Here is a 13,826-nt window from a genome sequence, read left to right as displayed (position 1 = left end):
TGATTAAATGTCAGTCAAGTTTGGAAGTATATTATATTACATGCTTGATCTTGATAGTCAAGCATGGTATGTTGGAACTTGGAAGCTTGTTTTTTACATTTTTTCCCTTCTCCATGCAAGTTGTTATACACTTACCTGTACATATGCTATGAAATTATCACATGGAACCATGTAATTTGATGCATTCATATATAAGGAATGGGTCCATAACTACCCCGAGAGAAGTTATATACAAAGAAATAAAACAGAGGATCTATACTTCCAATGCGATGCACCCTTCTAGCTGATGGATCTAGCCAGGTTAAGCAAAATGGGCATAGTACTTGCAGCTGGATGAGGTTGAATCTCCTGCGTCTCAAAGTCCTGTAACTACTATACCAAAAGAGGATGACCTCGAACAAATCCGTCCTCAGCTTGCTGGTTCAATTCTAGATTAATTAGCAACGTTGTATTGTAACTGTCTAAACTATTGTAAGAACTTTTCAATTCAACTGATCCTCAAAACCATGGCATCCACCATATGTACATCTTTCCAAGATTCTTGTGAGATACTGCTTCAGCAATCAGTCTTCGGGCTTGACCTTCTACAGCAAGGGGCAACGAAGGTGCAGCTCCAACACCAACCACAACCCCTTGTAACCTTGCTTCAATATTACTAATGGCTCTCTGTAAAATCCACGGAAGGAATAAAATAATAAAAATTTAAATTGCTTTATTGTTGCAAACCATAATCATATCTTGGATAATTTTCTTTAATGTTCTTTTGATCTGAACTATTACCAATGAATGAATAATGAACTTAAAGTCAGTACTACGGTTACTATATTCAAATTTGTCTTGATACTAAAAATAGAGTGGAACACCAAACCTGTGCATGTGGATTCTGAACTTCTACTCCACTGGACTTGTGAGATTTTGTCCATTCCACAAGTGGATCATGGATGAAAGTTTCAAGAACGCTCATAAGAGTCTCCCTGTGTGTCCTCAATACAGAAAGTGTAATTTCACAAACCCTCAAGAAGATTCCCTCATATCCAGTGATACCTAAACCATCAATCATGTTCTGTATGTTCATCGCAGAATTCACAAGAACCAAAACATAATCAGCAGCAAGCAATTAAGTTTCTCAAGCATTAAAATAATATTATCTTCAGTAATTCTTAATTCTTATTTAGTTATGAAAAATATTCCAGACTACATAATTCCAGATATATTTGGAGAAGGTATGGCTTATTATTGCCAACTAGAGTGAGACCCGCACAATGAGCTGAGAGGTAAATTAATTATACTATATAGTTAATTCTAACAAGTATTATATTATTTAGAGATTGATTAGATAATATATAAACTCCTTTTATATTAGAGTTGTACAAAGCTATGTTTTCATTTGTTGCTTCCATTTTTACATTTGTTTTAGTTGTCATACTTTGTCTTCTCATATGGTGTTCTTTGGTTTACAAATAACTAAAAAAAAAAGTTAGAAAAAAATGAATGAGAATGAAAAACACAAAAAATGTAATATAAAATTATATTAACTAATCATGGTATATTTGAATATATCTAGTAAGGAGATGTGCCAAATTTATACTTACTTGGGTTAGAAAAAATGAATGAGAATGAAAAATACCAAAAATATAATATAAAATTATGAATTAGTTTTATAATCATGATATATTTAAATGTATTTAGTAAGGAAATGTGGCAAATTTAAACTTACTTGGAGGAGTTTTCGCCAGTTAATGAGAGATTAAGAAAAAAAAGAATAGTAAGAGTCTGATACGAATATTGTATCAAGGAATAGAGAGAATTAGGTAGAAATTCAGAGAGTAGGATAGAAATCCCTAAGACTAGGGCCAAAGAGAAAAAGTAGAGTTTTCAATTACATCATGTATGCTCTTACTATTACATCATATTCCCATTTATAGTATAATTCTCATTCTCTAGTTGGGTTATAGGCCCAACACTAATCCTAACAGAGTCTTATGTAACATATATAAGTAGACTAAATAATGTAGTAGTAAGAATCTTAAGTCTTAACATTTATAAGTTGTAGAATTTTAACATTTGTAATTGAAAATTTTTGTAATTATTATTAATACGGCACTTTTAATGTATGTTTATTGTATTTAATTAGTACTTTATGTTTTAATTGAATAATAATAGATAAGAGTTTTTTTTTATTTTTTAAAATCTTTTACTAAAAGATGATTGGTTGATTTCCAAGTTTTGCCAAGTAATCAAAGTTGCTGACATAGCATCATTATAGGAGAAAACATGGCTTAAACTCGATGTAAAAAAAGCTAGTATCAACTTTTAGATAGACAGATAGATAGATAGATGGTATTGATATCAGAGAAAAGTTATCAAGACATAGAGAACATGTTGGATTTGTTGCCACTTCCAACATGGGTTTCTCTTACCTGGGTTAACCGAAAAGGAACAAGCTCAGGCTTCTCCAACTGCAGGCCTCTGTCAAATAAGCAACTGAAATCAACATGAACACAATCACCACTGGTAGAGTCAAAAAGAATGTTTTCACCATGCCGGTCACCCAGCCCCACAATATGCCCGACCATAGACCAAACTGCAGTAGTGTGAGCATAAGCAACACGGGCCCTGAACCAGGCAGCAGGCTCAGAAAATGTAGTCAAGAACCATTTGTGGAAAACAGGAGGAAACATCGGAAGGATTTTTCCCTTAAGCATCTCATCCTCTGGCATTTTACCTTGGCATTGATCATAAATTCGTTTAATATGACCATTAGTTTTCTGCCTGTCATACTTCCCACAAGTTATATATATGTCTTGAAGAATTTGTCGAAGTCCACGAGTGTGGGGCACCCACTCTACCATACCACAGTCCTCTGTCAAAGGAATCACAGCAAAAGTACGAATATAGAGCTTCCTTCGTCGACTTTCAGGATATTTGGATAGCAATCGATTAATCATTGCAGTAAACTCCATCATGCGGGCATCTTTGCGAAGATCATCCTTAGGTTTGCAAAGAAAGGGACGTTCAAGGCCATCACTGCCCAGTAGAATGATCTGAAATACATAGGGATTCATTAAGATGATAGTGCATGCTACATGTCTGTGGAAACTGAAAAGAAGTTATGTAATTAATGTATCACAATAAGCAGCAGTGTCTACTGATTAACAATACCTAGTCAACTGAAAGTATGTGCAAACTGAAACTGAGGAAATAAAAAAGGAAAAGAACAAAGAAAAGAAAAGAATAAAAAACAGAAGGAAGAAAGAAGGATGAAGAAAGAAAACAGTACTGGATCACACCATGCATGCAGACAAAGTGAACTATGAACTCAGAAATCAGAGAGAAAATAAATGAAGTTATATTTGATAAAGAAAAATAAGGGTGCATCTGGTTTACATTTTCATTTCCAATGTTTTCTGTTTTCAGAATTTTGTGAAGGAAAGAGAAAACATGAAAACAATAAAATTCTGTTTTCTTTATGTACCTTCTATTTTCTCTTTTTCCTTCATAGAATTCTATAAAAAAAGGTGAAAATGAAAACGCAAATCAAATGCACCCTAATCCACTCACTTTCTTAGGTCGCTGAAGAGATGAAAGAATTTCAGCCTCATCTGAAATTCCTGCTATGGTAGGAAGATCTGTGGCAGCAAAGATATCTGGCATAAGTGAATCACCAGGCTTCCCCTCAACTGTTGGCAGATTAACGGTAAGAGATTGTTGAATTGGCATAATGATCCCCAGAGGCATCATCCTCTTTAGAGCACTAAATTCAGTTGAGAGATTAATTGTCCTTGCCCTTGGCTGACCAGGATGAAAGCATAACTTGATCAAATGATCAATAAGGCTCGCAAATTGAACAAACAAACTGTTCTCATTACTTCCCAGGCTGAAACCTTTACGTGCACCTTGTATGATTTCAGCTGCTGCTTCCCGCCTTGAAGGAACAGTAGATTTTGAAACTGCAGCCATAATCCATAGGCCCTGCTGTGGATACTGACGAAGAACAGAGATAATAATAAGTTTAACCAGTCGAACAATTTCTTCATTCTGGTGGCAAATTCTAGAAACCAGTTGAGGTAGCACCGTCAACCAATGGTATGTTGGTAAATCCTTCAAGCATCCTCTCATAATACTCATTACCTATCAAAAAGAAGAAAGGAAAAAACACAAATGTAAAAGTAGTGGGCAAGTCTTTCCTATTTACAAGCTACGAAGACAAGAAAAGTTTTTTGCCTATCTACCTTCCCATGTATACTCTTTAGATCTTTAAGGTTTGAGGAACCACTTCTTTGACACATACTTCCAAAGTCAAACCACAGGGTTAATAACCTTGGAAGTGCCTGAAATAGATTCTTGTGTCCCCTGTGAAGTCCTTTTGCGTAGAATAACAGTACATCAGGAAGATAGGACCACCAAGACATTTCACCACCAACAGTAGCAGCCTTTGAAGAAACTCGTCTGGGACCAAGTTCAATATTCTCCTCCTGGCGTTTCCGGGCATCACCGAGCACTTCATCACAATACTTAGCAATATAGAAGTATCCTTTCTCCCATTTGGGCTGCAGTTCCCTCACCCTCGTATAAAGACTTATGACATCTTCCTTCTGTTTCTGGCCAGTGTAATGAATCCACCTTGAGTACAAAAGGAGAGTCTTCGCAATATCTCTGTTCTCATTTGGAGATTGACTTTCACAGACAATAGGTGCTGGGTTAAGTGGTACTAGGGAAAGGCTAGTAATAGATGACAGAGCAGCACAGCCTAACACTTCAACGGGCATGTTCAAGAGAGATTGCTGTAATACTGCAATGGCACCATCTGACCGCCGGGTACTCCAAAGAAGTTTTGCATTTTCCATGTGGACGTTAGGAGCACCACAGGCCTGGGCTTCTAAAATTGCTCTGTTGGCTGTTTCATAGTGACCAGCCAAGCGACATAACTTTGAATATTGAAGCCAGCAGTTACCAACTTGAGGACGAAGACTGCTTGCACTGAAAACCAGTCTCCTCAAAGCTAGTAGTGGCTCTCTAGCCCATAGTGAAGATTGTGTAAATCTGATACGATTATCCCAGTTTTCAACCAATTTGGAGAAAGCTAAATCACCCAAATGAAATGATTTCTCTAAGAAAGAGTCATCACCTAAAAGAGAATGGAAGTCCTCCAACTCCCGTAGAAAGTGAAGTTTTACAACGAATGGGTATGCCCGCATGTAAGAATCCATCCCTGCAGCAGCTAAAGGGGCAATTAATGACTGCTTGGATAAAGCAATTTTCTCTGCAACTGAGAAGTGATCCCTCTTCATCATTGCTTGAAGAATCTTTGCAACATCCAAGTCAAATGAAGCATTACTTTCAGAGCTGCTGCAAACTAAACCTTCTTCATCAGCTCCACTAAGGTACTCATTCATCAAATCCCACCTGCCAAGCCTCCAGGCTGCCTGCACACCTTGCATGGACCATGCTTTCTTGTACTGAGGAATCCTAGAAATCAAACCATCAACATGAGTGACCATGGCCTGAAGATGGCACATGTTCAGTAAACAGTTAAGGACATCTGAATGCCTCTGAACTGAGGTTGGCTCCATCTGCAAAGCTTGTTCACAGGAAGTCAACACATCAGCCCAGTTACCAGCTTTTTTGTTTATTAGAAGTTGATCTTGCAACCTCAAAGATTTACTTAAACAGGACAAGCCAAACAACCCATCTGGTTCATCCAAACAGCTGTATATTTCCATAAGATGAGAAACATCTTCGTCCTGAAAGATGCCACTCCTCTCAGCAGCAGGATTGAAAGCACCTGACTTTTCCCTCACATAGGATTCAAAGTACATCAAGGACCTTGCATAAGCCTGACACCTAAAAGAAGCACTAGCAAGAGTCACCTTTGGAATTGCAGAGAGAAGCTCAGAAACATATTTACACTGTACAAGGAGTTGGTCCTGATATGTCAAGGAATTTGAAGTTGGATCCTTTGAGTTCTGTTGCTTAGATGCTGATGAATTAGAAAGGGAAAGTGCAAGCCCTTGTTCAACATCATCCACCCATTGTCCAAGATTATCAAGAAGAGTAAACACAGCTTGAATACAAACTTCACTTTGACCACCACTGTATCCATGAACTGGAGCACCACTGTTCTCTGATGCAGCTGCATCAAGAACTGAAAGGATTTCTTCTGTTATACTGTGCCGTGCCTCCTGTGTTCCATGACAGACAGCATTAAGAACTAAGTATGGAAGCAAATATATTGCTGTTTGCATATCATGGCGTATAATACCTCGACAAGCATTAAAGATGCTTGCACGAGATCCAGTAGCATGCATAGTCAGTTTCCTAATCCAAAAGAATATCCATCTTCTAAATGACATAGAAGGGCGGTAAATTGGGCCAGCAGATGTTGATTCGGGCACTTTAGGAAGCTGAAACCTAGATGTTAAGCATGGGGCAATTATCTCTTTCACATAATTAGAGAACCGGTCCCATAATTTTTGGCCTCTATTGTTCATCACATTACTACAATTGGATCTCTTAATTTTGGATGTAAAACTGTTACTATTATCCTCATCCTTCTTTTCCTGTGATGTGGAAGCTGGAGCATTCTCATCCAGCGATGCTTCACAACCAGCAAATTTTAGTAACTCTTGTATAGCCAATGCGGCAGAGTCTTGAATAACAGTATCAGGAGCTGATCTAAATGCCCGAGCTAGGTGTTTGTGGATCAGTTCAAATATGAGGTCATCATCAGAACATTGAATTTTGAAACGTTGACATGAAAAGCTTTTTACTTTAGCAGGGTCAACAGCACCAAGGGCTCCGAGACAATCAGCACAAACCAACTTCAACCGCTGCCCAACTGCAGTCCTTGACTCTTCTGCACATCCTCTTAACAGTGATGTGATCAACAAACTCAAGACATCCAAGTCTGAACCAGATTCAGCAGTGATTAGAGCGGTAACATCCTTCCATCTCAAGTTCAAAAGCTTGCAAAGCTCACATGCTACCATGTACCTCACATTTAAGTTCTCGTGATTTAAACCATCCACTACATCTCGCAACTGATCCTTCAAATTTGATGACCCACGTGCATCCTCAATCGCTTTGTTCACTTCCTTCAAAGCAGGTATGCTGGGTAACGGGGGGAACTCACATATATGCTGTTTTAGGATAGCCGTGTTCTTAAGACTCAGTTCTTTCAAAATTTCTACCACTTTGTCCAAGTGTGTGGAGGAATTTTCTTTGTCTCTTTCCAAGAACGGAAGAAGGGAGGCAAAAACTTGAGAAATTATATGCTTAATGCTAGATGGTGATACTTCAGCCAATTGTTTTATGAAAAAGTGCAAGACAGACAGACCCTCCTTTTGCAGTGATTCATTACCTATTGCATGCATCAGAAGAACCATCAATTTTGGTACATAAGTATTAAGATGAGAACCCATCATTCTAATAAGCATCTCAATACGCTTCAATGCTTGTCTCCGAAGCACAAAATCGTCAGCATGGAGCAACTTCCTGTCTATACTATTAAGGAGGCCAACAAAATGATTCCTCAAAAACCCTGGAAGATCATCTCCACCAGTGAGAACAATAGCAATGCCTTTAATCATCTGAGGCACTCTTGCTAATCTGTAAAAAAATTAGAAAAGAATGAGAAAGGACAAGTAAAACTCATGTACTCTTAATCAGCAATAGTTTGCTTCCATTATCACTATCAAATTATGAACCCTTTGTTTGCCTTTCAAAGATGGCTATAGGAGTATCATAGTACGTAGGGATTCACTGCAATAGTTTCTAATAAACAGCAGCATGGAACAAAACCATTCTACAAACTAGTCAATGATAAAAGAAAATGAATATAAACAATTGATTACCTAAAGTATGTGATCCTTAATATTAGCTAAATCTAGGGAGAAAGCTCATATGAGTTATCAATATTAATGTCCAGTTTTGAAAGTTTCAACCATAATGCCATAGAATATCAAATTCCAGAGATACACTCAGTTTACCTTATATTTATCTCATCTGAATCACCACCATCTGTAAAGCATATAAGTTCATCTAGAAGTGCAGGTAAAGCAGCTGCAAATATTTCCTGCTTGTTGGAACCAGTTTGTGCATGGTAAAACTGCACAGAAGCAAGTAACTTTTGGTCATCTGCTTGATGAAGAGCAAATGCAAGCACTTTTGGCAGCCAGTTAACTATAAGTGGCACCATATCAGTGTTCAAACACTTGGCCAACTCATGTAAGGTGTCAACTGCTTGATTGTTGTCCTGATGACAGACCACAAGCTTTGGGAGAACAAAAGGGACCATTTTCTTCACAAGTTCTTCAGTCTCAATGCCAAAAACAGCTTCCGCAAACTCCTTCACTAAAACCGGACGGCTCGCAAGTCTCTCAGAGATATAATCATACAGTTCGGTACAAATATGAACATCTTTTAAAAGAATTAGCTCCAGACCTCCTTTCAGATGGAAATAGCAAGCCTTGTGTATTAACCTTGATGCATTCATTCTTACCGCCACATGCATGCTATCTAGCCGATCAACCAACAAAATTAGACAATACAAGAACATTTTGCTATCTACATTAACAGCAGACATTATTTCCGCTATGCATTCCATTAGAGTCTCTAATATCTGAGGACTTTCTGCTACTGTCATGGCATGTTGAATTGTATCCAAGAATTTCTGCTCCTTGCTTTTGTCAACATCTCCAGGAAAAATCAAACTCAAAATGAGATTGTCTGCAAATGAACTAATCTGACTGCAAAATGCTTCTCTCAATTCCTTGCTCCTGCTAATTAAAAGAAACTCTACACATTTTATCCACTGAAATCTAGTTTGAATCAGATTATCCGCAGATCCATGTGCAAGGATGCGATGAATAACTTTCACGCAGGAAATTTGGACATCATGTGATGACTCATCAAACAGAAGTTCAAAAAATAAAGACTGAAGTTGAATAAGATTACATTCCAAACTAACATCTACATTTGCTCCATGCACATTAGCTTGGTGAATAATTGGAGGATGCTGCTCACCATGATTGCGAATAAAATTTCTGTCACATTTTGAGCATCTGAAATTTTGCAGTAAACAATCTACCGACCAACATGGTTTTCCATCTTTTACATTCAGAAATAATTTGCATTCATCTGTATGTAAGCCAGAGGTAGCTCCTCTGCATCCATAAAGGCATGACAACATACCAAGTGTTATGGGAACCAATTTCTTTACCTTCTCATTATCTCTCCTTATGTACCTGCATAACAGATAGGGAAAATGTAACAAACAGAAGATTTGTCTGTGCATCATTTGTTAAAAGAGATACAACTTTCCTCCATGTATATATCAATGTGATGGGAAATTTAACTGACACATACATAATGGCAAAAGAACTGCTTAAGAACAGGAGAGTTGTCATAATATTGGAACAGGAAAAACCTTGGAAACAGAAAACCTCTAATCAAACAATCTTGATGAAAGATGAGGTATAAAAGGGAAACACACTTCAAAGAACAAGATTTTGCCATTTGAATTTTAAATGATGGGGAAAAAAAAAGAAAGAAAGATAGAAAAGGAAAAAGAAATGCTTGTTCCAGACATAATCCATCCTAGAAAAAGGAAGCAACAGTTTGGAGGAAAGGAAAAAAAAATAGCAAACATGTTCTTTCAATTACCTCCTGCAATTCAAATATCAACATCTCGTCGATGAGAGCCTTCACGTTAAACAAACAGCTACAATGAAACTAACCAAATAACAAGCCTGACCAAACACATTATCTAAATCATGTACGCAAAAAACATTTACTTAGTTACTTACTCAATCTTTTGAATGACAGGAGATGATATATCAAGAGTAGACCAGAAAAGCATCACTGGCATAGAAATGACAGCTTCAGTTCTTACTTTTTCAGCTTCATCATGCAGACCCATATCTAAAACTTCAAGAACAACACTGCTGCTCAAGTTTGGGCCTAGCTTGGATAATACTTGAAGAGAAAGGCATTTTGCTTTCCATGGGCAATGGTTATCAACAGCAGGTAGCATATGAGTCCAAGGAAGTTTAAGCACTACACAAAGGTCTTCACGGTATCGCTTATCTTGCAATAAGTTGTTGTTTTCCTTGAAAGCAGATCCTGATTGAGAAGACATTAGCATGAAATATTAGATACCTCAAACATGGAGTATAAGTGAATTTAAGGATGAATCCAGAAAAATCACCATACTTGGTTTCTTTTCATCTGTTTAAACTCCTAGACAAACCTAACACCCAGCTCCAACTTAATACACAAAAGAAATAAGAGAGGATTTACCAGGAATCTAGAATGCTACCAGCAACAATATATTGAGAAATTAAACATTTGACAAGAAATGCATATTAAAAAATACACTACTTGAATCGACAAGCTGCCCAAAACATTATGATATTCTGTTCAAGACATGTGATATCACGTAAGCTGGGCAAATAAGGCCCAACAGCAAACCTTATATGTACTAGTCACCAAATAAAATTAGAGGCAAAACAATGCATCCAATAGAAATAACAAAATGTTTATTACTATTACTATTATTATTATGAAAGTACAAGGTAATTGACAGTGCCAATGACAGCAAGATACAAAGCTTACTTTGGGAAAGCAATATACTGTGAATTCCTTCCAGGTAGGTGGAGATATCTATGGTAATTGAATTTCCTTCTTTAGCCTATAATAACATAAAAAGTTAGTTCACTGAAAGAGAAACAAATTGTATGCCAGGAATTTTCAGCTACAGCCTTCCTACCTGTTCAACTATCCAAGGAAGCCATGTATGCATCTGCTGAAAAATTCTGAGATATATATCAGTTTCTGGATAAATAGAAAAGGTAATGCATAGCATGCTAAGTGCAGATAAAGCGGCCATCGGTCTCAAACTCAGCAAAGCATCACTAACAGCAGGAGCATTTAATGATTGGACAAATGAAAGAAGAGATTTATTCATATGATCAGCATAATCCTCTACCCTTTGGCAAGTAACTATACCACTATATTTGCATTCCATCTCAAGACTGGCAACAATTTCCTCATTCACTTTTTGCCGCTTGATTGTTGGATTATGAACGTCCTCAATGGGCCTCTTTAGGCCAAGCCTCATGCTTTGAATTGACTGATCATTGGATGCTAATGTGGTTAAAGTGTTATCATTTCCTTGGACTCCCCCAACAAGATGTGGACCAAGTGTAGATAGAGCTACTTGAAAGCAATCTATTAGAGGCCGGAATAGGTCTTCTAGTTGATAAAGTGCAGATATTAGATATTCTGGCTGCCAGATATGCGGAGGACAAACTCGCGCAATCCTAGCATAGGCACTGCATAGTGCAACCTGTAAAAGGAATACTATTAGAACCTGTTGAGCAATTCACAGCTTAAAATGTATCAGACTTCCTGAAAAGGGTAGGAACAAACAATGAAAACCAACAAATAGCTCCCTAGTTAACAAAACTTTTCCAAAGAAATGCTAGTTTCAATGTTAACCTTAAGTTCCTGGCTTTTGGTTCTCGACAACGATCGGCGGAATACACTGACTAAATCAGCAGCGGTAAGTTTGACAACATCTTCTGGGCAGCTAGAGTAGAGTGCATTGAGGCAAATACCCATCGAAGAATCATAAGCCATGTTTCTGCAAGGGAGCTTTATCTTAATTTAGGGAGTAGGAAACATCCTTATTTATTCACTTAAAGAACCTTTCAAGACAATCTTCTAAATGTATTGGAAGCAGGGTTTTATAAGAAAATTACTTCCGAAGGAGGCATCCATAATATACAAACACCTCAATCATATGAAACCAATTTTTTAAAAAAAATAATAATAAAGTAATCAAATATTCAAACCTGAATACAGGAAGCCCCTCCTTGTCCACATTCAGGATAGTACATATTGACAGGATTAAATTGTAATAAGGAATGATATCATAGTTTGTAACAGTTCCAAGGATGTGTACAAAGTCAAAGCATGCCTTCCAAAATCAAAAATAAATAATCAGGTACAGTTTTTCAGTAAAACTGAATGAAAGTGTGAAACTCTTAAACTCCAATTTCCATGAATCGTTCATTACATACCATGTGAAGATCAGAATCCCCATAGCATAAGAGCGAACATGCAGCAGAAACAAACGACACGCCGATCAATCCTTCAACATAAAGCGTTCCTTTGGTGATACATTTACTGATAAGCTTCAAAATCCAAGTAGCAAAAGGCTGCCACCTCGCTTGGCCACTGAGGTCAATCAATAAACCATAACCATCCAACGGTTTGAGCGTTGCCGGTAGATCTCCTATTCCTGAGAACGAGTCGCAGAAACACTTAATCGTGAACTTAGAAGTTGATGATCCATCATTGCAATCATGTTGATGGCAAAGGGAAGCCACGTGTACGACATCTACAAGCGCAAAGAGCTTATTGATTTCAAGCACAACAAAAAACACTTACCTAACACTAAATTTTTTCAACACTAGAGTTGTGAATTGCAGTTACCTTGAACGGCGAGCATGGCGTCAAGGAAGAAGTGGCGGAAAGCGTCGCGAGCACCGGTACGAAGCAAGGAGAGAAGAGATCCAAGAGCTTCGAAGAAGACAGCATGACGAGAGCGGAAGAGAGGATCGGAGAAGAAAGGGAGAAGGCGAGCGAGGATAGGGAGAAGGGAAGCAGAGTCGGAGCCGTGGAAGAAGACGCCGGGGAAGTACTTGGCGGTGTGAGAGACGAGCTTGACGACGGCGATGGCTTCTCTCTCATTGGCGGAGGAGTAAGGGAGCAGGTATGCGTTGATAAGATTAGGGAGCACGCTACGAAACCTGACTTCCAAAGCGTCGTCGTCTGAGGCAGTTACATTATTGTTAGTGGTGGTGGTGGTGGTGGTTGGAGTTGAAGAAGAAGCCGCAATGCGTTCTCGAAGCTCGTGCACTAAGCTCGAAAGCTTTGCCTTTGCCATCTATTATTACTGTTACGTTCTCGCAATGCCTTCACTTCATTTCATTCTCATTTTTCCCTCCCAAAATGTTCTGTCAATTCCTTTTCAATATCTTTCTCTCTTACATTCTCCCTTCCCTTCCCTTCCCTTCCCTCTCCCTTTCCCATTATACTCACTCCATGCTTGTTATTTTGGGCTGGGACACTCGATGCTTTACTTTTTCCCGGTTTTTCTTTTCCTGAGCCTATTGACAAAAGCCCATAAAAATGGGCTTCACAATATTATGGACCGATTAACAACCCTAGGTTAGTAGAAAAACGGCCCAGATCCAAAAACTTGGAACGGCTTGGATTTTTAATTTTTAATTTTTAATTGATACTTTTACCCAAACATATTGTTGTCTATCACTCTATTGTTAATAAAAAACTTTTTAACCAACTTAGTTGATCAAATAGTTATTTCACTTGTCTGTCTGTTTAAATATGTGTTAAAATTCGAATCCCACTTAAAAAAATAGACATAATTAAACGACGATGTAAAATAATTTATAATATCAGTTAATCAAAATTAACCTTATAAAAAAATAAAAATATATTAAAATTAAACTTATAAAAAAGAAATATATAACTATCCATTCTCAATTAATGCAATCGCTTTATTAATTTTTATTTTTTTTTAATATAACAACACTATCAAATCTTATTTCATTAAGTGAGATGATTAATCAAACAATGACAATGTATATTAATATATATTATGTCTATAGTAAAATTATTTATATGCTAACCTCTCTTAACCACTTTAGAAAATGATTTTTTTAAATTTATTTTTTCTCTCTCATAACTTGTCAATCTTATAATTTTTTAATAACATAAAAATAAAAAAAATCACAATG

At 37.3% G+C, this 13,826-nt stretch overlaps 1 protein-coding gene across 5 annotated transcripts; it reads right to left on the bottom strand.

Moving 5' to 3' along the window:
• Positions 87 to 13,089, bottom strand: LOC107618107 (serine/threonine-protein kinase ATR). 5 transcript variants are annotated; one of them, XM_016320044.2, is made up of 13 exons: positions 12,499 to 13,089; positions 12,084 to 12,403; positions 11,856 to 11,980; positions 11,500 to 11,644; positions 10,769 to 11,347; positions 10,615 to 10,690; positions 9,807 to 10,122; positions 7,989 to 9,245; positions 4,233 to 7,608; positions 3,562 to 4,131; positions 2,421 to 3,044; positions 869 to 1,063; positions 87 to 666 (listed from the first exon to the last, which is right to left on the bottom strand). In XM_016320044.2, the coding sequence occupies exons 1-13, from the start codon at positions 12,950 to 12,952 to the stop codon at positions 499 to 501; spliced, it is 8,205 nt and encodes a 2,734-aa protein (XP_016175530.1). In that variant the 5' UTR covers positions 12,953 to 13,089; the 3' UTR covers positions 87 to 498. The 5 variants fall into 5 exon arrangements, with proteins under 5 accessions (XP_016175530.1, XP_020966622.1, XP_020966623.1 ...); XM_021110963.1 differs by lacking the exons at positions 11,856 to 11,980; positions 12,499 to 13,089 and having other exon boundaries at positions 12,084 to 12,211; XM_021110964.1 differs by lacking the exons at positions 11,500 to 11,644; positions 11,856 to 11,980; positions 12,084 to 12,403; positions 12,499 to 13,089 and having other exon boundaries at positions 10,769 to 10,804; positions 11,008 to 11,191.

This window comes from Arachis ipaensis, chromosome B09 (genome assembly GCF_000816755.2).
Source record: "Arachis ipaensis cultivar K30076 chromosome B09, Araip1.1, whole genome shotgun sequence".
Taxonomy (NCBI): Eukaryota; Viridiplantae; Streptophyta; class Magnoliopsida; order Fabales; family Fabaceae; genus Arachis; species Arachis ipaensis.
Note: the sequence above shows the minus strand (reverse complement) of the source record. Positions and strands in the feature narration are given on the sequence as shown.